Source organism: Diabrotica virgifera, chromosome 3 (genome assembly GCF_917563875.1).
Source record: "Diabrotica virgifera virgifera chromosome 3, PGI_DIABVI_V3a".
Lineage (NCBI taxonomy): Eukaryota > Metazoa > Arthropoda > Insecta > Coleoptera > Chrysomelidae > Diabrotica > Diabrotica virgifera.
The window spans coordinates 180,298,622-180,325,188 of NC_065445.1; the positions used below are offsets into that span (position 1 = coordinate 180,298,622).

General features: G+C 32.0%; 1 protein-coding gene across 8 annotated transcripts in view; it reads left to right on the forward strand.

Annotated features, from left to right (window-relative positions):
• LOC126881421 (mucin-17-like) overlaps positions 1 to 26,567 on the forward strand; it is a 440,757-nt gene that overhangs the window by 335,135 nt on the left and 79,055 nt on the right. For all 8 annotated transcript variants that reach the window (XR_007696844.1, XM_050645687.1, XM_050645690.1 and 5 more), the window contains exons 6-7: positions 13,447 to 13,854; positions 21,005 to 21,166. Coding sequence is in view for 7 of the 8 variants with exons in the window: in XM_050645687.1 (XP_050501644.1) it covers positions 13,447 to 13,854; positions 21,005 to 21,166 (570 nt within the window). In the remaining variant the exon portion in view is untranslated. The remainder of the gene's footprint in view (positions 1 to 13,446; positions 13,855 to 21,004; positions 21,167 to 26,567) is intronic.

The window sequence follows — 26,567 nt, forward strand, 5'->3', positions numbered from 1 at the left end:
ACAATTCGTCATTAGTAATTTTGTTTGGCCAAAATATTCTCAGTATAATACGTATGTTAATGAAGGATTGTATTTTCTGAAAGAATTGTTTATGGTGTTTCCATGTGTTTCTGCTCCATATAACAGAACAGGCTTTACATTAGTTTCAAATAATCGTAGCTTTGTTCTTCTGCTGATGTTTGTCGAGGCCCATATCTTGCGCAAACAGTTGAAAGCGTTTTGTGCGAAGCTTATTCTTTGTGTTATGTCCTTTTTTGTGCCTCCTGTTGTGTTTAGCAGACTGCCCAAATAACAGAAATCTTTTACTTCTTCTATTTGTTTCCCTTCCAAAAATATATTTTTTCCGTTCGTTTCCCCATTTGATAGTATTTTCGTTTTTTGGGATTTATTTTTAAGCCGGTTGTTTTTGCTATGTTGTTCAATCTGGTGATTTTGCTTTGCATGTGTTGTCTGTTTGATGTTATGAGGCATATGTCGTCAGCGAACTCTAGATCGTCTAGTTTTTTTAAATGGTGACCATTGTATACCTGTTTTTTATCTTCAGTTTGTTTCATTATCCAATCTATGACTTTTATAAACAACGTCGGTGACAAGACACACCCCTGTTTAACTCCTCTTTTGATGCTTATTTGTTGGGATAGTTCCCCTTCATGTTCAACTCTGGCAAAACATTCGTCGTAGAAAAGCCTTATTACTCTTATATATTTGTCTGGTATTCCATAAAGTTTTAATATCCTCCACATCATATTACGATTTATTGAATCAAACACTTTTTCGAAGTCTACAAAGTTGATATAAACTTCATGATTCATTTCCGCTGATTATTCCAGGATGATTCTTAGGGTATTGAATGGTCAATACAGGAACTGTTCGGTCTAAATCCTGTTTGGTTAATTCTTAATTTCTCATTTATGGGATCTTTGATTCTCTCCAATATTATTCTGGCCATTATTTTGGTAGCTACAGTGAGAAGAGTGATTGGTCTCCAGTTTTCGCATAGTGTGAGATTTCCTTTCTTTGGTAGCTTTATTATAACTCCTTCACCCCAATCTTTTGGTATCTTTTCCTCGATCCAAATATTTTTAAATAGTAAGTAGTACATATCCACTGAGAAGTTTAAGTGTAATTTTATCTGTTCTGCGGGAATTCCATCAACACCAGCCGCTTTGTCGTTTTTTAAAAGGTTTATAGCATAGCTTATTTCGTCCTTCGTAAATTCGTCGTTTCTTATGATTAATGTTTCGTTTCTCTCTGTTTCTTCCACCTCTATTTGTGACTCAATTCCTTCTTCATAGAGTTCTGCGAAGAATTGTGTCCATCTTTGGCAATTTCTTTTTAAGTTATGAGTGTTTCTCCTTCTTTCCCCATTAGTTTCGTTCTTTGCTGGCTCTTGCCCCCTTTAATTTCTTTGGTTATTGAGTAAAGTGTCCTTGTGTCATGTATTATCGCTGCTTCCTCTGCTTTTTCTGCCATTTGTTCCATATACAGCCTTTTATCTGTTCTGGCTTGTTTTTTAACTTCTTTATTTTTTTCTGTGTATTTTTCCTGCATTTCTTTTCGTTTTATCGGGTTTGTTGTTTTGATCAATTCAGTTTTGATTGCTCTTCTTTCCTTGATTTTTGTTTTAGTGTCCAGCGTTATCCATGGCTGATCAGCTTTCTCCTTGCACCCTAATATCTCTTTCCCTGCTTCCATGTACGCGTTTTTATATATTTCCCATATACCTTCAATGCTAGATTTTCCTACTTGTTCCAAGTTCCCCACATGCCTCTCCAACGTTTGTTGGTATTTGTTTATTATGCTAGAGTCTCTTAATTTATTTGTATTGAATTTTCTATGTTTTTTGTTTGATTTATAATTAGCCTTGAGGCTAATTTTTATTTTTGCTCTCACTAATTCGTGGTCTGATGCACAGTCGGCTCCTCTCATTGCTCTCACATCTTGTAAGCAATTTTTCCACTTCTTTTCAATGAGAATGTGGTCAATTTGGTTCTTAAATTTTCCTCCTGGTGACGTCCATGTTGTTTTATGGATATCTTTATGTTGGAATAATGTTCCCCCAATCATCATATCATTTGTCGAGCAAAGTTCTATTAATCTCGTGCCATTGTCATTCCTTTCTCCCATGCCATGAATCCCCATTACATGTTCCTTTCCATTATTATTAGATCCTACTTTGGCGTTCCAATCCCCCAAAACGATTTTTATATCCCGTTTATATGTTTTTTGTATTTTTGCTGGCAACATATACATCTGGTCGTAGAACTCTTCCTTTGTTTCATCTTTTTGTTGATTTGTTGGAGCGTACACATCTAAGCATTTGTTGGAGCATCTAAATATTCAAGCTTAAATAACGAGAAAATGATGCATTTTATAAAATATATTTGCTAAATACTTGTCAAAGTACTTTGGAATACCTGTCAAATGAGCTCTAGAAGAAGTTAATGGCATCAAAATTAAGCAAGTTATGATGAAAATACGAGATCGAATTTTTTAGGAAAAAGTTAAAAATAAAGCATACGCCATTTTCACAAAAATTAAAATTTATAGTAATCCTCACAAGAATTTCTTTGTATTAGCATAATTAATGATTTTAACAATTTTCACCGGTTTAGAATGCATATTTTTGAAAAAAAAAGGTATAATTCTAAAAAATCAGAATTTTTAAAATTATCGACATTTTAATTTTCTTTCGATAAAAACTTGAAAAATACTCAATATACGTAAAAAATTATATATAGCCAAATTTTAGTTTTTTTATATTAAATATTTTAGCTTTCTTTCTATTTCTGTAAGGTAAAAAATGTCCGAGATAGAAACGTTTAAAGCTTAAATTTTGCTGCGAGAACCATGCAACCGTGGCCATTTAACTTTTGATTTTTAATAAAGTAATGGCCTTAAAAGATTAAATTCAACGCGTTTTAATAGCCCTTGGAATTTTCTATTAAATTTCTGTTAGCTATTTATTGTTGTTTTCTATTATAAAAAAAAACAATAACATTCTTTTGAAAAAATTTTAAAAGATAAAGTTTTAAAAAAATTTTTGAATCATAAATTTTAATGCTATCCACTTGTTCGGGATCTCATTTGATAGATACTTTTAAGTACTTTTACAAAATTTGTAGTTACAAAACATTTAATGTTCAATAAGTTTGTGTTATAAAATGCATCATTTTCCCGTAATTTAAGCTTGAATGCCTAGATTTGGGTACTCGTCGAAAAAAATATACATTCAATCACCTATAACTCACTTTTATTTTGACATTAAAAGGTTTTTTTTAGTAAGCAGTTTATTTTGCTTTTTATTAGCTTCAATTTTGGTAATAATAACTTTTTTGTAAAAACTTATAGTTTTTGAGTTATTTACAAAAAATCGGTTAAAACATGCATTTTTCTCACGAAAAATTAAAATTTTTATCTTTAATAACTCAAAAAGTTTTGATTTATTTTAATAACTTTATATAACAAATTTTGCTTAGAATTTGTCCTTCTATCTAACTATGGGGTTATTTTTAATAAAATAATTTTCACCCACGAGAAGGGGTGGCATCCACCCCCAGGGTAAAAGCGCAAGTTGACACCATATCACCTTTATTCCTTGAGATATCCTCTAATCACTCACCAATTTTCATGCAAATCGATGGAAGTTGAACGAAATAGGAGGTAATAGCTCATATCCACCTTCAGTGACTACACTAATATTCGACATTTATAATTTGTTACCCTTATCAGAACACCAAATTGAGTATAAGAAATCTATTCAAAAGCAACTGACTTTAAATCCTATTCCTATCTATCTTGAGCAATCTCCATCATTTTTTACGCCCATGGGTTTAGCCATAATAAATATCATATTGCAAATTTTTAAAAGTAGCTCGAAAAGATGAACCCCAAGAAAACTACATTTCTAAAACATACAAAATTTTAATGAGATAAATAAGAAAATTTACACATTATGGATGTGCAGAATAGAAAGTGTAGAAAATACAGAACTCAATAGAACCATTAGAAAATTAATAAAAGTAAAAAAAAATCAGGTAGGATCAAATTGGAACCATAATAATAAAAGATATAAATGACCTATACTAGATAAAACAAAAATAAATAATATAAAAAAACCCTAGTGAAGCATTGATCATCTCAAGAATAAAATCCTAAGGTCACATAAGAATATTCGCAAACAATTTACATTATTATTAGTACATATAATATATCCCGGTTTTTATAGCGTTCTCCGCCTTCCGGTTTCTAATTTCTAGTTTTGTCGGTCGTCCCATTCGGCAGGGTAAAGGTTCCTTTTCGACATTGCCTTGTGAATGATGCCTAGCCTTCCTCCCTTCCTTCTTTTCCTTGGTATCCATTTTAAAATTTGTTTTGGCAGCCTGGCGTCATCCATTCTTTCTACATGACCATACCAGATCAGTTGTGCCCTTTGAATTTCAGCTATGATAGTTGACTTAATCCCCATGAAACACTTTAAAACAGTACAAAATAATCACCTGTAGAACTAAATATGTTATTAAACTCTAAAATTAGCAATGAGTTACACTGAGGAAAACAAACACAGCAATGAGGTTTTAAAAAAATACAACGGTATAAATCAAGAGCAATATATTCTGGATCTAGTTTTATTGTAACAGTTACCCCTTTGAACACCAAGTTACACACGCAATTAAAAGGGCCAGACCCTTTTAGCTTCTCCATCGCCTTCTTATGCTCTTTCGATTGTCTGCGTCTTCTGTTTGGGTTAATTTTCTCGGCTCTACGTCATCTTTTTACATTTTAATTAGGTTATTTCTTCTTTCGTGTTTTTTATACGCTTTGAGGGGTCGAAAAAAGTGCAACATGGATATTAAATAGGAATAGAGAATGGAACAATCATATAGGCAAAATGACAGAACGATAGGTCAGTCAGAATAGCAAGTGGCAAATCGTCGTTGGATAGAAGAATTGTGGGCTGATTACGGAAAAGATGGTGACACAATAAAATATGATGGCACAATCGAATAAAACAAGAACGGGAAAATTGCGTAATAAGAAAATAGAAGACGAGTAAAAACTATTTGTTGATAGTCTTTTTTAGAATATATTTTGGTTGCTTTGTGTGCTAAACTTTCATGGGTTTTTTAGGTTCTTATATTTTGTTAGTATGGAGCTCAATCGGATCATCGTATCTTCGAGTTTTGTTTTTTGGTTTCTTTCTTGTTCTAATAATTATTCTATGAGAGCAAATCTGTTGGTGTATCCTATGTATTCTATATTTCATACAATTAGTTGTTCTGTTATACACAAAAATATCTTTCAGTTCTATTTAAGAGGGTGGGTACGTATTTTTGGCTGCAATGCTATTCAAATGGGGATTTATTTTTTTCAAATCCTGAGAAAACTAATAAGTATTTTTGAAAAATTTAAAGGCAGAATGAAAGATTACGTTATTGGTGAGGGCCGAAAGTTCCTGAGAACTTCTATAATGTTTATTTTAATAAGTTACATTGGTGAAAAACTAAGAGAAAATTTAGTGTGATATTTAATTTAAAATATCTCATTCAAAATAAACTTTTTATTTATTCTAAGAGACTTTCGGCCCTCGGTAATAATATATTCTTTAATTCTGGGTTTAAATTTTTCAAAAATATTTATTAGTTTTTTCTGGATTCGAAAAAAATGAACACAATGTCTTTTTTTTTTTGAGTGAATTTGATGGCCTTGGCCGAGCCAATTAGCCAGACATTTTGTTATTTTAAAAACAAACAAATTTGATTTTTCAATCAGAGGAAGTTTTTCTGTATTTCTAACTCTAAATACATCACAAACTAACATTATTATCTACAATTATTATCTAAATAATACTCTGTTTTGGTTGTTCATTTTTTTTTGTAATTTTTTTTTTTGTATTTTTTTTGCATTTTTTTTTATATTGTTAATTTGTTTTTTTTTATTAATTTTTTTATTGTTATTTTTTATAAATTGTTTTTTTTTACTACGCTAAGACGTAAACCCGATTCATCCTCGCGGAGGTTTACATCTTCTTAGTTTTTTTTTTGCATTTTTTATTTTTTTTGTTTTTTTTTGCATATTTTTTTTTCTTTGTTTTTTTTTTTTTTTTCTTTTCTTTTTTTCTTTTTTTTTTGTTCTTTTCTTTTTTCAATTATAATATACAATAATACTTAAATCTACAGGATTTAAAACAAAATAACAACAAAACAAACATGTTTGTTTTGTTTTAACAAACATGCCTGCTTTGTTTTAACAAAATTTCTTAAATACAGGGTAAATTTTATTGCTACAATCTATATTTACAATTTTTGATATGTTCGTAAATTGTTTTTAATATATTAATCTCTTCAGAAAAAATCAAATTGTTCAGGTAGACGGGAAGTGGAATTTTTAATATATTAAGATTATCATAAAATTTGTATATATTTACTGATTGATGTGAACATTCGAGGAGAATATGTAGTAGATTACCTTCTTTTCCACACTCACAGTTAGGTGACTCTGTGAGACCCAGACTGTACATATGAAGGGGGGTAAGAGCATGATTACATCTCAATCTATTTATAACTCTTATGAAATGGCGATTTGATACAGAATGAAACCATCTTTTAATGGGAATTTCAGGTCGCATTTGTTTGTAATTACTACCAGTTCTCGTGTTTCGATAATACCTTTGCCAATTTTCTTTTTGGTGTCGTCTACTAATAATATCAATATCCGGAATGGGTAGTAAGTTCATGGGAAGTTCTTCGCCTATTTCTAGGGCGGATTTGGCTAGCCTGTCTACTATTTCGTTACCCCTAATGCCTGCGTGTCCCTTTATCCATGATATAATGATGTTTTTTCCTAAATTTGCAATTTTATTATAAAGAGTCATAATTTCCAGTTCTATATGATTGAGTTGTTGGTACTTATGTACGTTAGTTAGTCTATCAACGACACTCTTACTGTCTGTAAATATTATGCAGCTATAGGGTTCGTTACTAAATATGTGTCTTAAAGCAAAAAGTATCGCTATCATTTCAGCGGTGTATATCGATGATTCACAAGGCAATTTGAATAATTTTTTAAATCCACTTTGAATATTGATTATTGCACATCCTACTTTGTTTTGTACTTTGGATCCATCTGTATAGTAAAACTGATAATGTGGCCATTTATGAAGTATAAATGATTGAAAAACGGCTGGATTTAAATTAATATCCATAAAAAAAGTATTAATTTGTTTTGAGAAAATTTCTTCTAATACATGGGAATACATAGGTGAAACTTGATTTTCATAAGTATAGAAAGTACTTCGGTATTGAGATATTTTCAAGTAACTATCTACAAGAAGGGGACATTTTTTCTTTGTCCAATATTTATGAGTTAGATCTAAAATTGATAACTTATGTATATCCTGCAGATAGTTTGTATTTTTTCCTATAGCTCTAGTAATAAATTTATCACTTAAAAACTGTCGTCGAAATTCCAGGGGTGGTTCTATCGCCTCAACTTCCATTATATTAACGGGTGTAGACTTCAAATATCCAAGACAAAGTCGAAGACATTTATTTTTTTGTATTTCTAATTTATTCAAATGTGTGTTTGCAGCAGTTCCATACAGATGACAACTGTAATCGAAAATAGGACGAATCATAGTACGGTAAAATAAAAGTGCTATATTTGGATCGGCACCCCAATTAGTTCTACAAAAGGCTCGTAGAATATTCATTGCATTTTCAGACTTTTTTATGATATGATGCATGTGATCCTTCCATAGAAGTTTTCTATCCAAATAAGTACCGAGATATTTTATACAATTTTTAATAGGATATTGAATTTGACCTACTGCCAAATGACCTTGTGGAATTTGACGATTTCTGGAGAAAATGCAAATTTCTGTTTTAGATTCTGATATTGCTAAACCAATATTTTGATAGTGATTAAGAACAGCCTTAATTGAGACATTAAAATTATTTTTACATATATCCAATGATTTGTGGGATGTGTAAACTACTACATCATCAGCATATTGAATAATCTTTGTTGTGCTATTAATACAATTTTCTAAATCAATATTATATAAAATATATAACATTGGACTTAATATGCTACCCTGTGGTAGTCCTATATTTGTAAGACGTGGAGTGGAGATGGAATTGTTGATTTTTAAAACCGTCCATCTATTAGTGTACAGTGTCCTCAGAAATCTAGCTAAGTTGATGGGAAAACCAATGTCTACTAGTTTTTTATACATAATGTCCAAATTAACGGTATCGAATGCAGAAGAGACATCTAGAAAAGCAGCCATAGTATACGCATTATCAGTAAAGTTTATTAGTATAGATGAGACTAAGGAAGTTATCGCATCTTGAGTTGATTTTGATTTTCGAAATCCATATTGAGATTTTGGGAAAATATCTTCTTGCTCTAACCAGTGTTCAATTCTATTTTTTATTAATCTTTCTAACGTCTTTAGGAAGCAAGAAGCTAGGGATATTGGTCTATATGAACTATAAGAATTTTCTGGTTTTCCAGGTTTTTTAATAGGTATTAGAATATATTCCTTCCAACTCTCTGGAATTTGTGACGTGTCATTCCAAATTTCATTAAAAATATGTAATAATGATATTTTATATTGAAGTGGTATATGGTATATCATGGAATATGAAATATTGTCTTTACCTGGAGCACTGCTATTTTGTTGACTAAGTACTCGATCTAACTCCCACAATTTAAATGGTTGTTCTAAGCCAAACTTATCCCTTGAAACTGATTCGCTGTATTCTGGAAAATATTGGGAAGGTACCCACTGAGGAGATATTTTATTATGAATTTCATCTAGCCAGCTTGAATTTGGATTTATTGGAAACTTGTTGGACTGTTTGCGGTTTTTAAAGGCGTTTACTTTCTTCCATACTTCACTGATTTTTGTTTTGGAGTTAAGGCTTTCGCAGTACTCTATCCAATTCTGTTTTTTCTTTTGCTTGAAGAGTTTTTTTGCGACAGCATCAAGTCTCTTAAATTCAAATAAATTATTCCTTGTAGGGTTTTGTTTATATTTTCCGTATGCAATTTTACGGTTATCAGCAGCAGTTTTACAACTTTCGCACCACCATTGGTTTGAGATTTGTCTCTTATGTATGACGTTAGATGAAAACTTCGGTATTGCTAAATTGGCTGCTTTATTGATGTTTGCTATTAACTGTTGATAATTACCGGGAGAATTTTCAGCTTCTAGTACAGAGGTGTATAAGTCCCAATCGGCCTTGTTAAGATTCCAGATCTTATGAAAGTTTTCAGTTGGAGATGAAGTTGTATTATCTGTTTCCATATTTATGATAATCGGAAGATGATTGGATCCATGAGGATCTTGTAAGACACTCCACGTTAAAAAATTTGAAAGATCTTGAGTACAAAATGTTAAGTCAATAGCAGATGGACTGTTACTAGTTGCTAATGTGGGCGGCCCATCATTCAGACATATCAAATTACAATGATCAATACTTTCTAAAAGTTTTTTACCATAATTGTCTTCAATTTCACAGCCCCATGCGATACTGTGGGCATTAAAATCGCCACCAATAATAAAAGGCTTAGGAATATCTGTAAAGAATTCCAACCATTGTCTTTCAGATATCTGGGTTTTTGGTTCAATGTATACTGAGACAATAGTAATAGGATTTTTGTTTCGAAAAATTTGAACTGAAATACATTTATGAGTGAAAGGATGTCTATTTTTAAGATTTATTTCTTCACATCTTATGTTTGATTTTAATAAAATGGCAGTTCCACCATACCCGTCTGCACGATCTGATCTAAAGCAATTATAACCTTTAAAATTATAATAGTATTTTGATTTAAACCAGGTTTCTGAGAGTAATGCTATGGAAATTTGATTTTGATATAGCAGATATTCTAAATTTACTTTATTAGCTACTGCTGAACGACAATTCCATTGCAGCATATTCATATTTGTGATGTCTGCGAATTTGAAGACAAGGGTTGGTTTACATGATTACTAATTAATTGAACTATTTCTGACTCTGATACATTAAAATTGTTTGTTTGTTTTATATTATTTATAATATTGAGAACTACTTCTAAAACTAAACTTATTGTTGAATTTAATTCCTCTGATTGTGATTTTACTCCAACTAAGTTTTTTAAATAATGTTGACTATTAAAAATTCCTCCCGAGACAAAAGATGAGTTTGGTTGAGAAAGAATTTCTTGTCTTGAAATTTCAATGGGATTAGGGCTAATTGGCCTGTGCCTTTTGTTTGGGCTTGAAGATGTAGGAGAAGAAAACATGTAATTAGTAAAATTATTTTTATACGATTTGGGTTGTAAATTCTGGGTCTGCGAGAATTGTGGTTGAGAAGAATGAGACTGTATTATGCTAGATGGGGTAAGTCCAGATTGAATCCGTTGGGGATAATTTGTCGAGGAAATTACACTATTTTCCATGGCAGAGGTATTAAGAGCGACTATGTTGGCGTATGTATTTTTTGGGACCTGTTTATTTGCATCAAAGAAATTAACATTGGAAGAGCTCATGGTTTCCTTCACAATTTTTTGCCTTTTAAATTCTGGACAAGAAGATAAATTAGTTGTAAGGTGATTTCCTTGACAGCTAAAGCAACGTGGTAGGTAGTCAGTACTAGTACAATCTTTTGTGGTGTGGGATTCCTGACATTTACTACATCTCGGTCTACTTCTACACTGACTACCTAGGTGGCCGAAACGGAGGCAGTTATAACATAATAGTACCTTTTGTTTGTAGGGTTCTACTTCCTTAATAACCTTATTAATAGAAATATATTTTGGCAAAATTTGGGATTTAAAAGTAACAATGCAAGACTTAGTAGCAACATATTCTATTGACTTACCTTCATCTGTAATTTTTTCTACTTTACGGTTTATTCTTTTGACGTTAGAAACTTCAAAATTGCAATGTTGATCAAATGGTTTTATTTTACCTTTTATATACTCATCCGAAAAGTCTTGTTCAATATCTCTAATGACGCCCTGTCTATGAAGAATAAATTTTGGAATGTACAATACAAAGTTATTTTTAACAAAAATGTTATCGTTTTTATGAGTTATTAGAAAATTCGCTGATTTATAATCTTTTAACTTGATTCTAACCCTATTCCGACCTATAGAATCAATACTAATAATTTTGTTATCTATTTGCGGGAAGTTAGAGAGAATTATATCTCCAATTTTGAGAGCATTTAATTTGCCTTTGAATTCAGCTGTATTATTTTCAACATAAATATGGTATGGCCCTAAATCAGTACTTACATACACAAATTCCTCTCTTTCTTTTGACATAATATTGTCGATTTTATCATTTGTTGACGAATTTTGATTAATTAATAAATTATTATCAGTACTTACCGGATTATTTTCATTACAAATGTTATTTTTATTAAAGGTTGTCACCTGTCCGACTGGATAAATATCCATACTTACATCTTTAATTAAACTTATCTTTTTTTGAGGTATATCTGGGGGTACAGAGTCAGGGGGTTTCCCCCCGACTTGCAGGTCCATTTAATTGGTTTTGAACACTCTATCCAAACTTCCTTATATACCACCAAATTTGAACAACTATTTTAAGACACAATTTTAACCGGATATTGTTTAATTTGGTTTTACTCTTGCCGATAAACACGTCTGAATCGTAGGTGAACTACAGTAGAACTTTAATGAAAAAAAAACGCTAAAAACCAATATTTTCTTCGGAGAAATTTAAAATATTGGTTTTCACTTTTGACGTTTTTTTGACATTAACACAATGTCCGTGGTAATATTTCCAAATCTATCTTTGTCATACAAGGCACTCAGTCGAATAGAATATTGTCAGCACACTGTCAGTCAGACAGTGACAATCAGTGACAATTTTAAATATTTGACATGGCATCGGGAATATTTTGAGTTGTTGATTAAATAATATTGATATTTATAGCCTATTTGTTAAATAAATGATTTAAGACATGAACTTAATAAAAAGTTATTTATTGTGTATTATTTGTGGAAGATCCAAGCAGAAAATACATCAGGATAATAATATTATATTCTGTGATCCAAGTATTTTGTTGTTAAAGATGTTGAAAATTGTTCCATAGTGACAATATATAGCCCAGTCCGAATAGCATTTGACCTTGCATTACGAGCTGCCTCAAATTTTATTTTTCTCATCTTTAGAGGGATTCAATAGTAGTACAAATTTAAAATCTCGACTGAATTTCACCGTTGCGTTAGCCGCCATCTTGATTTTAAACGAAAATCGTTTTTGTTCAATATCTCCGCCATTTTCAACTTTTCGACAAAAAGTGTAGAAGCTGAAATTGTTGAAAATGCGATTTTCTATAATTTTATTTATTATAATTTATTTCGTGCGGTCGATATTTTCCGAGTTATGAGGAAAAAAGTGTGACAGTTAAAGCATAATTATTGATTTATTGAATTATCTCGTTTATTATTAGTTTTACAACAAATTTTAACCTATATGAAAATAAAGAGAAGTAATTTTTTTACAATTTTGATCTCTTTCATTTTTTTGATAAAATCAATATTTAAGGTAGTACGCATGCGGCAAAGGCGCGAGCGTAAGACCTGATTGATTTTATAGCAATGGTTTTTGTTCAGTATCTCCGCCATTTTCAACTTTTCGATAAAAAGTGTAAGAACTGAAATTGTTGCAATTACGATTTACTACAATTTTTCGAGAGAACCAGTGGCGGGTCTACGAGGGGGAATAGGAAAATCCCCCCCAACAGGATCCAAAATTAAAAAAAAATTGTTGAAATATTAAAATATGTTAGCTGACATGAAACTTAATTATCGACAGACAAATTCAACCAATCAAACCCGCTAGTTAATAAAACTAAGTGAACTTAATGTATATATGTTATTATTTATGTCTTTTATGTACTTAATTTGGTTGGTGTTTCATTGGAAGTTTCAAAAATTGTATATTTTTGTTTATTATTTCTCTTTATTTTTGTTTATGTACAATTATGTCGTAAAGTTAATAATAAATGAGGCAATTCGATAATTATGCTTCCCCTCCGCTTCCACTATTTTCCCCCTTAACTCGGAGAATATTGATCGCATAAAAAAATTGTGGAAAAGAAATTGTAGGAAATTGCGTCTCCAACAATTTTAGTTCCTATAATTTTTGTCGAAAAGTTGAAAATGGCGGAGATATTAACAACGGTTCTCCACTAAAATCAATATGGCGGTTCGGATACAATTAACGTCTCCTTGTAAAGACAATGACGTAGACTTTTTAAAGTAACAAGACATTTACTCAGCACACACACTACATAGTTACACTAGGTATCTGATTGCAAAATCAAATGTACCATGCCAATAACCATTAGTTGTCGAGGCATTACACTAAATAAAAAAATCTGTACTTGTTTTGTTTATTTAACCTTTATATTTTTTTAGGTAACCGATAGTGACAACGAAATAAAACCTAAAGCTTTACCCACGTCAACTTCTTCACGATGGAACCGAAGTAGATCTACAACCACCTCTTCTGTTAAACTATCAGAGCCCTTACCGCCAAAACGTTTTCCTTCCAGAACCTCACCATACACTACTTCAGAGCCTATTTCCGAAAAACGGTTTCCTTCACGAACCACACCATCTGTATCTATTTCCACCACTCCCATTTATAGAGGGACGAAGCTAAGAACATTAACACCAAGAACCTTTAGTGCACCTCCAAAACTAGAGAAATCAGTATCGTTCAAACCTAGAAGCTCCGTCGCTGAGAAGAATATAGAGATTAAACAGTTTAATAGGAACAGGAATGCTAAGAGAGCTGAAAATCCTGTTTTATTGTCTACTAAGGTACTTAAAACTACGCATACTCTAGTTTACGCTTGATTATCTTTCTTATTTTTGATCATAGTTAAGATGTCAAGATATTTGGTTGCATGTATTATGTAGTAGAAGCTAAAACCTAACTCTAGGATCTTACTATTTTAATTATTTACAGTGCTTTATGAACATCAATGACATGCAGTCTTATACAGTGCTTTTCAGATAAAACTATCCACCTTAACCCACATATTACTGAAACTATTTTTTTTTTAATTATATCTTTACTTAAAGAAATATAAGGAAAATGTCTTATTTAACGACAAAAAATACTAAAATAATAATTTTTTCATTAGCTGTCAAAATATGCCATGTTCTTTTAAAAGGACAGCAGTAAGAAGCAGTTTAAATTAGAAAGTAAAACTTTGTTAATACAAAAATAATTATACAAAGTATGGAAATCCTTAAAACATTGTTTAGGGTGTAATGGTATTTTACATTTTTCGCACAAAAACTGAACCTTTTTCTTGCAAAATCCGGAACGAGATTGTTTTTCTTGATAAACAATTAAATGGTTCATAGCATCATATCTTGAATGTAAGACTAGGTTGGGATTCCGTCTTGTTGGGCCGCGTTTGGTATATTTTTTGTAGGTTTCCAGAAGGTTGCAAGCTATTTGCCTTCTAAATTCAAGCTGATCAAGGCTTCCTCCGTCTTTTCGGTCCAATTGCCAGGCGTTTTGAATAGCCATGTCAATTCCATATATTAGCGGAAAGTACCATTTTCCCCTCTTATTGAGATCCGGTAAAGACTAATATTTTGATCACAAAGGTCTACGCCACCCATAAAAGAATTGTATTGATATATCATATTTGTTTGAGAAACAAAAATGTGACTCTCCGCCTTATAAGGAAACCGTTTGACTAGGTGATGTGGTTTTACTGAACAAAAGTTAGATGCAATTGTAACGACACTATTGTCGTGCCAGCGACAAACCACAATTCCTGTGTTTTTATCTAATCTTTAATCGTTCCCCTTTCCTTTTTTTCCATAGCTGTTGGAGAGAATAGGGGGCATTTTGGTGTTCTATTGTTCCTTATTGTACCTGTACCGAAAATACCTCTAGTTTTTAACTCATTTGGTAGATGCATGGATGAGAAGAAGTTGTCAAAAAAAAAGGTGAAATCTCGTTTTTGGTCAGCGTGATTGAAGCCCATTTGCAAAAGACAAAACAACCGACGAACCAAGATCCAAGTTTTTGTATGAGACTGGTATTTGCACTGAGTTGCCTTGATACGGTGTAAACCATACAATATAACCTAGAGGGAGATTACCCATCCAAAGCTTATAAACCCAACGAATGGGTTTGTTTCGTATAAATTGTTTCGTAGGGTGCCATCCAAAATATGGTACCATAGCTTCATCTAGCTAGGCTATGTTCTTGTTCGAAAGGAGCGTGATTAAAAAAATTTTTATTCAATGCATAATTGCCTACAAACCTGTCTGTTTGGTCCAAACTATTATTATCACACACATGAAGAATTTTCATTATATGGGAAAATCTATCTCTCGATAGAGCTCCAGCGACATTTTCATTGTGACTGTCATCACGATTTTCCCAATACATATATCATTTTGGTAACACCACGTAGCCACTCAAAATAAGCACACCTACAAAACACTTAATTTCATTATCTGTAACATCACTAGTCAAGTTTTTTTGTACCGCGTATGTATTTGTATTTGTTGTTATAGTATTGAATAGGTTGTCGTCAAAAAATAGCCTGAAGAGCTGTAATGGCGTGCGATTTTGTTTAGGTCTGATTTCTGGTCTTCAGTAAACATCTTTAGGATGCTGGTACAGATCACCTATAAGCCATTGTGCAGATCCTAGTTTTCCGAGAATAATCGATGGTTTTGTTTCTTCTTTGCGTAGTGTGGCAAGAGGTACGTCGTCGTCGTCGTCGGAATCCGACTCTTCTGCACTCTGATCTTGATTGTCGAAAATAACCTCCACGTCATTTCTCAGCTGGCTTCCTGGTAAATGGTCTATCGTTGTGACATCCTCGTCTCCTGAATCGCAATCTGTTATATTATCATTTGCATTGTCTAGAGGAAAAGGAATTATACCATCAGGAGGCGTTGGAATCTCATCTGTCTCAAGTTCTGCAATTAACTCATGCAATTTTAACGGTTTTCTAAAAAATAGCCTTTTTGTAGTGCTTATTACTACTGTCCTTTTAAATGACCGTACACAAGAAAGTAATAAAAAAACTCAAAGCAAAATTTCCACTATAATTACACGTAAGTAAAGCAATGACTAGCAAATCATATAAAACGCCCACATTTGATTTGTAATTAAAAAAACTTACCTCCAATTAGCAGTATCCTTGTTTAATTAAAAAACAAAACAAAACAATGCTATGCTGGTACGTAAACAAACTTCTCAAGCGAGTAACTGATGAAATATCTTGATCGATATGTTTGACAGTAAACGCCACAGACGCCATCTATCAACTATAAGTTTAAGTTATCAATTTAAGGGAAATATATCGATTGCCTTTTAAAAGGACAGTAGTAGTATGTGGGTTAAATACCTTTTGAACCACTGATTGTAAGAAAAAAAGCAAAAACACGTCAAATAATATCTAAAGGAGAGACATTATGTCATATTAAAGCTTGCCGGGAAAGTCTCCCTCTCACCCCCCGTAACATCCCTTATTTTTTTTTAAATTACTACCGCATTTTTTATTTTTTATTTGGATTTTACTCTGTGTACTGTATATCTGATAACTCTGTGTATCGTTGTGACATCCTCGTCTCCTGAATCGCAATCTGTTATATTATCATTTGCATTGTCTAGAGGAAAAAGAATTATACCATCAGGAGGCGTTGGAATCTCATCTGTCTCAAGTTCTGCAATTAACTCATGCAATTTTAACGGTTTTCTAAAAAATAGCCTTTTTGTAGTGCTTATTACTACTGTCCTTTTAAAAGAACAAAACAAAAATGACCGTACACAAGAAAGTAATAAAAAAACTCAAAGCAAAATTTCCACTATAATTACACGTAAGTAAAGCAATGACTAGCAAATCATATAAAACGCCCACATTTGATTTGTAATTAAAAAAACTTACCTCCAATTAGCAGTATCCTTGTTTAATTAAAAAACAAAACAAAACAATGCTATGCTGGTACGTAAACAAACTTCTCAAGCGAGTAACTGACGAAATATCTTGATCGATATGTTTGACAGTAAACGCCACAGACGCCATCTATCAACTATAAGTTTAAGTTATCAATTTAAGGGAAATATATCGATTGCCTTTTAAAAGGACAGTAGTAGTATGTGGGTTAAATACCTTTTGAACCACTGATTGTAAGAAAAAAAGCAAAAACACGTCAAATAATATCTAAAGGAGAGACATTATGTCATATTAAAGCTTGCCGGGAAAGTCTCCCTCTCACCCCCCGTAACATCCCTTATTTTTTTTAAATTACTACCGCATTTTTTATTTTTTATTTGGATTTTCCTCTGTGTACTGATTTCAAAAATGTATAACACTTGATGCTTAAAATGATTAGTTTATGAGAAAAATAAATACAAAACAACAAAACTGGAGTGAAAATAGTTATTTATGTACCAAGTCAGTAAAGTGACTCTTTATCGAACGAGACTGATATTACGAGAAGAGCGAGCGTAGCGAGCGAAGCGAGTAACGGACGAGTTCGATAAGGCGTCTTTACTGACGTGGTGCATACAAAATTTTATCGCCAACATATATTTTTTAAATTTAGTGTCGTCCGAACCACTGGGGTTATAAACGATATTGTTGTAATTTGTATTGTCTCTAAGAAGCTCAGATATGTCCCTGAAAAGTTGAGTTTACTTCTCGTTTGCTGGTATGTTTGACAAATCGGTTAAGATGTATGTTTTATTGATATAAAATAATATTTGCCAACATAATTTGATATTGGTTTTAACACTTGCAATTTACAATTTAAGAACTTTTGAAATTTTAGACGTCATAATAATTTCATGACACTGATGAAAGATAACTTGCAAGATGGCCGTTTCGATTTCTAATCGATAGTTATCAATATTGACTATATACTAAATCGGTAAAGTTTTAATTTATTTTATATGAACATAATTACAAAATACTGCAGAATTTCCCTTTTTGACATAAATTTAATTGATAATATCGCAATGTCGATAATATTTTTAATAATTAAAGTAAATAAATTGTAAGTCCACTCAAATACTCGCCATTCGCTTACTGCCATCGACCACTTACATTCAATCTCGGTTAATTTGATTAATCGCGGCAGGTAAAGTAAAATTCTTCTTTCAGTACAATAAAATGTTACTTTACTGCCGCAAATGAGGGCAAATGAGTACAATAATGAATGACTTTAGTGACGGTTGGCGATAAAATTTTTTTTTAGCAATTTTATTACCTACAAACATTTAGAATGAGCATTTCACTACCAAAAATTTTAACAATAATTATTCAAAATGATTTTTGAAAGCTTGAATAATTAATGTCAAAATTTTTGAATAATTATTGTTTACATTTTTGGTAGTGAAATGTTCACTCTAAAATGTCATAAAATTGTTAAAAAATAATTTTTATTTAATCCAGTTTTCTTGCTTTTGTATTTATTTTTCTCATAAACTAATCACTTTAAGCATCAAGTGTTATACAATTTTTATATCAGTGTAAAGAGGAGAATCGAAATATGAAATAAAAAAGGGGGTAGTAATTTAAAAAAAATTAATGGATGATACGGGGGTGAGAGGATGCCTTTCCCGGGAAGCTTAAATATGTTATAATGTCTCCCACTTCAATTATTATTGAGGTGTTTTTGCATTTTTTTAAAATCGGTGGTTCAAAAGTTATTTAAGGTGGATAGTTTTTTTTTGAACGGCACTGTATAAGATAATGTAGACAAACCGTTTTCACATATTATAAGGAGGCATTGATTTCGTTCCATTTCCTGCTAAAACTTTTTGACATTCCGATACGGATATTTTGTTTGGATTTAGCAGGTCGATGTAGTTTTCCCGTTAATTGCTTAGAATACCTCTAGTTTTTTCTTGAATACTACGATTGCAAACTCTTCTTTGTCCTTAGCTGTCCATAGCGACGACAGTCTTTTCCTCCCTAGTCTTTTTTATTTCATCGATTTTTCCTTTCGCTATTAGTTGAACATATTTGTACTTATTATTTCTCAGTATGTGGCGTAAGTATGATGTTTTTCTGCGTTGAAAAGTCCTTGCCTATTCTATGCAGCAATTCTTCATTTGAGGTATACGATATACATGAAATTTGGAGAATTCTCTGGTAGAAACACATTTAAGAGGTCTCCAATTTATTTACGGTTGGTATTTTAAGGGTCTATGTGCCAACTGTACAGAGAAGAATCGACCAGACGTAAGATTTTGATAAACGTAGTCGAATTTCGAGTTTTATTCGAGAATCATTCGCAGTCTTTTGATTTTTTCGAAAAATTTTACGGTCTCTTCTATTCTCGATCTTATTTCTAGATCAAGATTAAGACTGTTATCGATTTTACATCCCAGGTACTTAAATTTGTTTAAATTTATTGACCTGTTCTATAATGTGACCGTTTATTTTGCAAGGTACATTTTTTTTAATGTATATTTTCATGCCAAATTGCTCACAGACCGAGTTGGTTCTGTCGATGAGTCGTTGTGGACTCATAGAATTCCCAATCGACACCGTATCATCGGCGTATCTGATGATTCGATTGGAATCTTGGAATCCTCCAGTGTCTCTTTAAATAGGAACTCGGGGTGAAAATTAAACACCAGGGGTGACAGAAAACACCTTTGTCTAATTTACTTCTGCGGATGTAGTCAATGTATCTTCGATTCTAACTCGGACGTTTTGGACCAATACAAGTTTTTTAGTATTTTGATGTATTTCACATCTAAACCGACTTCTAACAAATGTTCTAATATTAGGTCGTGTCTTATTCTATCCAAATTCTTAATTGAAGTCTTTGTGAAGCATATAAATATATCTTTCTGTTGGTTGGTCGTAGCGTTTTTGGCCAGAACGAGTAAGCTAAATAGGGCTTTTCTCGTTCCCGTGCTGGCTCTGAATCCAAACTGATCATCTTCGATCATTTTCATCATTATAAGTGGCTCGACAATCCGTTGTGGATCTTGGCCTGCTCACAAAGAAGTCGCCACTCCTGTCGATTCCCGGCAACTTCCTTCCATCTTCTGACCCCTAGAATTTTTAGGTCTTCTTCCACATCATCAATCTATCTTCTTCGTGGTCGTCCTCTACTTCTTGTGCCCTCTGGTTTTGAAAATGTTCATCTAGGTCATCTGCACTTTAACAAATTTCACAATATCTGGATCGGTGTATAACTGATACAGTTCAAAGTTGTATCTGCGACGCCATAGCCCATTTTCATTTACTGTCCAAAAATAGAATTTTTCTCTCAAATATACCAAGAGATCTTTCATCACTTTGAGATAGGGTCCGTGTTTCAGCTCCATATATCAAAACCGGTCTTATTAAGGTCTTGTATATTACATTGAGCTTTACTGCACGTTTTATATTTTTATTTTTTAAATGTTTATGGAGACCATGAACAGTTCTGTTTGCTATTGCTATGCGTCTTTCTATTTCATCGCTTGTCGTGTTTATTGAGTTTACTAGCGATCCAAGGTATGTGAATTCCTTGACTTGCTCAAAGGTGTGATTGTTAATTTGAAGTTGAGTTTGAGTTTTTAGAAACCAACCAAGAATTTGAGTTTTTAGAAACCAACATATATTTGGTTTTTTCCTCGTTGACCACAAGTTCTAATTCACTTACCGTGTCCGCAAGCCTTGTAAAACACTGCACCATGTCTCTCAAACTTCTGCCCTGTATAACTATATCGTCAGCGAATGCGAGAATTTGAGTCGATCTATTAAAAATAAAAATAAAAAATCGATCATTTTATCGCACTTTTTATAGATTCGGTTATGTATGACTTTTAAAAGGACTTTTAATGACTCATGGGGCTTATTAGACGTACCTCGTTGCAGTGTTGTGTGTTTGGCATTTTCGCTGGTGGGATGAATATGGATTCTGGCCAGTCTTAGGTATTTTTTTGGGATCATTTTCTACTACATCTAAAGTTTGTTTTTTATAGGTACCGAAATATACAACCACTGCTAAAAAGCTTGACCGTGGTAAATACAGAAGTGAATACTCAAGCAGGGGTTCTACTACCACAGCGCCCAAGTATATTCCAACCATTCCCTCGGTGCCATATATACCGACAATTCCTGCTATCACTCCTGTAAGAACTATGGTAAGTAACAATATACTAAAATAATACATTTCTAATTTTTAATTACTTCAAGAATATTAAATACTATAAAAGGATTTTCGATGTAGCTAATAAATTTAGTTTTTTTTGGTTTTATATGTGTTTGATTTTGCAAACGCCTGTTAGTTCGTTAAGTTAATGGAGCATTTATTTTGACGGATCGATACATATTTTTACTGTATTAAGTTTGATAAGTTCATAGTCGTTTTTTGAACTAAGGTTCCATAATGAAAGCTATTAGTTGAATAATTACAGGAAATACACAGACAAAAAATTAGTCAAAATAAAATATTTCGTTCTAAACCCCCTTGAAGTAAAGTTTATTGTGCTCATACTGGGCCAACAATTGACATTTTTCAGCAATGAGTATTTTCAATGAAACAACGATCTACATAGGCCTTGCTTTCCTTTTATTTTACTTTCTATTATTTTACTCTTAGTAAAAGTAGTAGCCCATCTTTCACTTCCCATTTGTCACATAATTTATTCTATGTGTAGGTATTCTCTGTGTATGCAATGTATGGCATTCTATGTATAGGTAAATTTGGAAGCACTGGTTGTGTCCTTGTTAGGCTATGACTTTTGTTTATATACCAGGTTAATTTTCAGGGTAAATTAATTTATTCCCTGTGCCTATCATTGTTGTATATAAGATTCAATCTTGTCTACCTTATATTATATAAACCTGCTTATCTACATATTGTGGTTAATCCAAAAATCACCAATCACAAGACACCTGATTCAACATAGAGAGATTTGTACTATGGGATTATGACCTTGTTACCTATGAGAATAAATGGAGTAAGACGACACAAGAGAGATGACCTGAAAGAGTAAAAAGAGTGAATTTTCTAAATACAAAAAAAAACACGAACAGTGAGGCAACCATGTCCGCGAAATCTGTATCTCTTCCAGATTGATCTCGATTACCCAAAATCAGGATCCTATAAGTGAATCTTCAGCACAATGCGACAGCTTTCGCGAAACTTACTATTTTTAAGGGAAAATTAGATGGTGTCTTTATCCAAACGTCTTGAGTATAGCAGGTCTAAATACGACATTCATCAGTTGGAATAAATCCATTATCTCAAGAAGGGGCAAATTTGGAGAGAAATCCTGAGACAAGTAGATTTTTATTTTTAAATTATAACTTTTTGGCACATATACCGTACTAGTGACGTCATCCATCTGGGCGTGATGACGTAATAGATGATTTTTTAAATGAGAGTAGGGGTCGCGTGATAGCTTATTTGAAAGGTTACTTAATTCTCTATTTAGTAATATCAACGTTAACATAATTATTTATACAGGGTGTCCAAAAACAATTTTTTTAATTATATTAATTAAGACAAAAAGAAGGATGTATGTAATTCAGTTATTTCGAAATACATTTGAGTACCGTCACAAAACAGAAAGAAATGTTGATTTGACAAATAAACATTGTTTTTCGCTTAAATTCAATGTTAAAACTGCCACCCACCTGCCTCTTAACAGTTTGAACATTAAATTTAAACGAAAAACAATGTTTATTTGTGAAACAAACATTATTACCTGTTTTCTGACAACAGTAAAATGTATTTTGAATTAAGTAAATTGCTTACATTCTTCTTTTTGTGTAAATTAATTTAATATAAAAATCTTTTTGTACACCCTGTATCAATAATTATATTAATGTTTATATTACTGAATAGAGAGTGAAATAACCTTTCAAATGAGCTATCTCATAACCTCTACTATCATTTAAGAAAATCAGCGATTACGTTATCACGCCCAGCTGGATGACGTCACTAGTATGATATATATGCCAAAAAGTCATAATTTAAAATAAAAATCGACCTGTCTCAAGATTTCTCTCCAAATTTGCACATTCTCAAGATAATGAATTTATTCTAACTCAAACGTCCTCACTGTATAGCAGAAATATATAGCAGATTTCGAATACGGAAGGAATTGTCTAATATTCAATGGAAGACATACAATAAGCCAATTAAAAGTGTTTAAGAAAAGAAATAAAGAAAAATAGAGGAATGTAGATAAGCAAAACTAGATATTATATTGGTTATAATCCCTCATCATCCAGCCTTCTTTCATCACCAATTTCTGACAGTGTACAATTCTGTCGGTATTGAGCATCCTGCAGCCAATTCCTGCAGCCAATTCTTTCTACAATTTATTCTGGCCACATGTCCCACTCAGTTTCACTTCAGCCATGCTATGCGCTCTATGAATTCTATGAGGCGTGTCCTTATTATTTTCTCTTTTCTAACCCTGAGTCACTTGGTTCACTTCTTTACAGGCGGCATCTAACTCAGTAAGCATAATTCCAATCTCTTTTCAGTTGTCTGTTATCAAAATTATGTCGTCCGAGAATCGTAGGTGCTAGAGATTTTTTATACATGATCTATCTTTGTATAGTCGTTTGGTCATTATTGTGTATGCTGGAAACTTTATTAACTTTTTAAATATGATATTATCACTTAATATTTTTCAAAGCATGCTCTTGTCACGTCAAAGGGCTGTCCTGGCCCGGATAGCTCAGGCGGTAGGATATCTGACTTCCACGCAGGTAGCCGATGAGAATATCTAGACATTTTATAAATGTCTAAAGGCTCCAGGTCGACTCAGCCTGAATAAAAGTGAGTACCTTGGGTAAAATCAGGGGTAATAATAGGAGGTTGAAGCGTAGCACTGGCCCTGTTACCTTCCTTGTATACCTGATAGCAGACTACCCTGATATAATCCCAAAGCCGTGTTAGCGGTATAAAACGGGAAACTATTATATTAGGTATGCTCTTATCATTATTGGTTCCATAATTACAAAAACAGAAATTTTGGGTTCTTAATTAATTTAATATATTCTTCGTCTTCGACATATTACATAATTTTCTATTATATATCCTTTTCTTTCTCCCTGTCTTTTTCTTTTTGTATATGTTGTCTTGTTTTTAGCCTGTTGGGCAGAACCAATTGCTCTCCTAGTATTGATAGCAAATATTGAGTAAATTTATTTTAGACATATTTCAGTACAAATTCTTAGATTATGAGTTCAATAAAATTATTAATATTATCAATTATAATGGACACAAAATAAAATAGTACGCCTTTACTTTCTGAAGATTTAAAACTAAATGTTTATTTTTGTTTATCTGAAGGCAAGTATTTGATCTGGGAACAAGCACCAAAGTGGCGGGTCGTTAAGGTTAATAGAAGATTTTTGCATCCACTTAACTTCCACCATCACTATTTTGCACCTTTACCATTAAGTTTTATTTTTAAGTACTTTTAAGCAATACAAAAGAAACTTTCTATACTATGTTCACTGTTTGTTTTGTTTTAGTTTATTCATTGTTATTATATTATGAATAGTATCTATAATAATATTAGTCCAGAGAAATAAGGATTTTCTCAGGACACTCAAAGATCCAGGTAGCTGACTACTTTTTTAGTTATTGTAGACCTATAGGAAAAAACTTACCTGTTACCTGCCTAGAGTTCGCGTCCATTTTTTAATTGTTAACAATTTTGTGCAAAAAAAGCGATTTTTTGGAGTTTTTTCACCCCATTAAAAAGCTAAACAGTTGACATAATATTCCAAAATTTGAGTTTTTAGAACATTAAAAAAGCTTTAAAATACCAATTTTTGAATGTCAAAAAGTCAATTTGTTGCTTTGCAAATTGCAAAATAAATGGAAATGGATTTTGGTTAGTAACTTTTACTAAATTTAACCTAGAATTTTAGAGTTTCACCAGTGCCGGTTTAACCTAACTTCGGGCCCTGGGCGCTGTAGGTTAGGGGCCCCCTCCATTGTTATTCGTTGTCAGTTTTTTAACAAGAAAACCCATGCATTAACTATAAAGGTTTCTTGTAAAATCCATAAAATATTTTTTTTAAACAAGCAAGAAGAATAGCCAAAAAATAATCCAAAAAATACATTTAAAAATATAAATAAAAAACAAAAAGTTCCAAAAAACAACACATGACAAGCAAAAAAGATATTCTAAACAAAACATAAAGACAAAAATTAGATCACTTTTTTTCTTGACTTGGTATTGGCAAACTGCCATATAATATTATCACAATTCAGTTTCTCCATTTCTTCATTCTCTATACAATAGTGATAATGCGTCTAGGTTTTCTTAACCCAAATTTTTGACGTTAAATATTTTTCTATTCTTTTTAAAGCCGAAAAAGACCGCTCGCCTGACGCATTAGAAATTGGTATCGTCAAATAAATTTGCAATAAAGTTAAAATATTGGGAAAAGTTACTTTTACATCCTGGAAGAATCAAATTTTTTATAAATTGTACGATGTTTATTCAAATTTTGGCATAACGTTACAAAATGGGCAATTTCATTATGCAAGTTCTCTTTGGTTTCATCAACATCGTTTTTATGTTTCTCGCATAAAGTATTAATTGACGTCTTGTCTTCTTCTTTATCTCTAGATTAAAAAAAAACATCTAAAAGCTGATGTTACATCCTTGTAGCATTCAATTCGCGATTCTGAAAACAGCGACTAATTTTCTAGACTCTAGATTTTGTGCGACAGTGATTTTTTTGTCGTTGCGACTACAAATCGCAAGTGGAGTGCTAGCATTAGAGGCCACTGTATAATGCCAAATTGCAATTTTTGTAATCGCTTTACTTTTGAATGTTTGAAAGAGTGTGTACCTATTGTTTGGGTGTTTGCATTTTCGAGAATAATCTATTCTTTATCTATAAATTAGATTTATGCATATCTATTTTTGTTTTTCGTTTAACTATTTTAAAAGGACCTATTTTGTTCCTATTTTAAAAGAACTTATTTTAATGCCGAAAAGTGAGATAAATTATTATTTAAGCCCCAAAATTCAATATGAAATTATTAGAAACTAAAAACTCCGTTTGTGCGAATATTTTGGATACAATTCGAGACATGGCCATTGATTAATCTGTAAGTTTCATCGATTCAAAGTGCATATTTTTGAAAAAATTTGGTTTCAAAATAAAATTTTTAAAAATTTAAATTTTGAAAGATATGCTTTTTTTCCAAATAACTTAAAAATTGTTACAGATACCAAAATCTAAAAAAACAAAAAAACTCAGATTTGCTTTTCTCAATATCATGTATTTTTTGTTTTTCTGTTAGACAAAAATTGATTAAGATTTGGTGTTTCTAAATTTGCATACATTCGTGATCAGTGACTCGTTCAACCCCTTTTAACTACAGCCCTTTTAATAATAAGGACTTTGAACCGATGAAACTCACAGATCCTATAAAAAATATATACACGAGTCAAGAAACTTGTGAAGTCGTAACGATTAAGTTCATTTAAGATACTAATTAGGGGGTGATTTTCTCGATTTTTTTACCAAAACCAAAAGGGACTAACTTTATTTTGA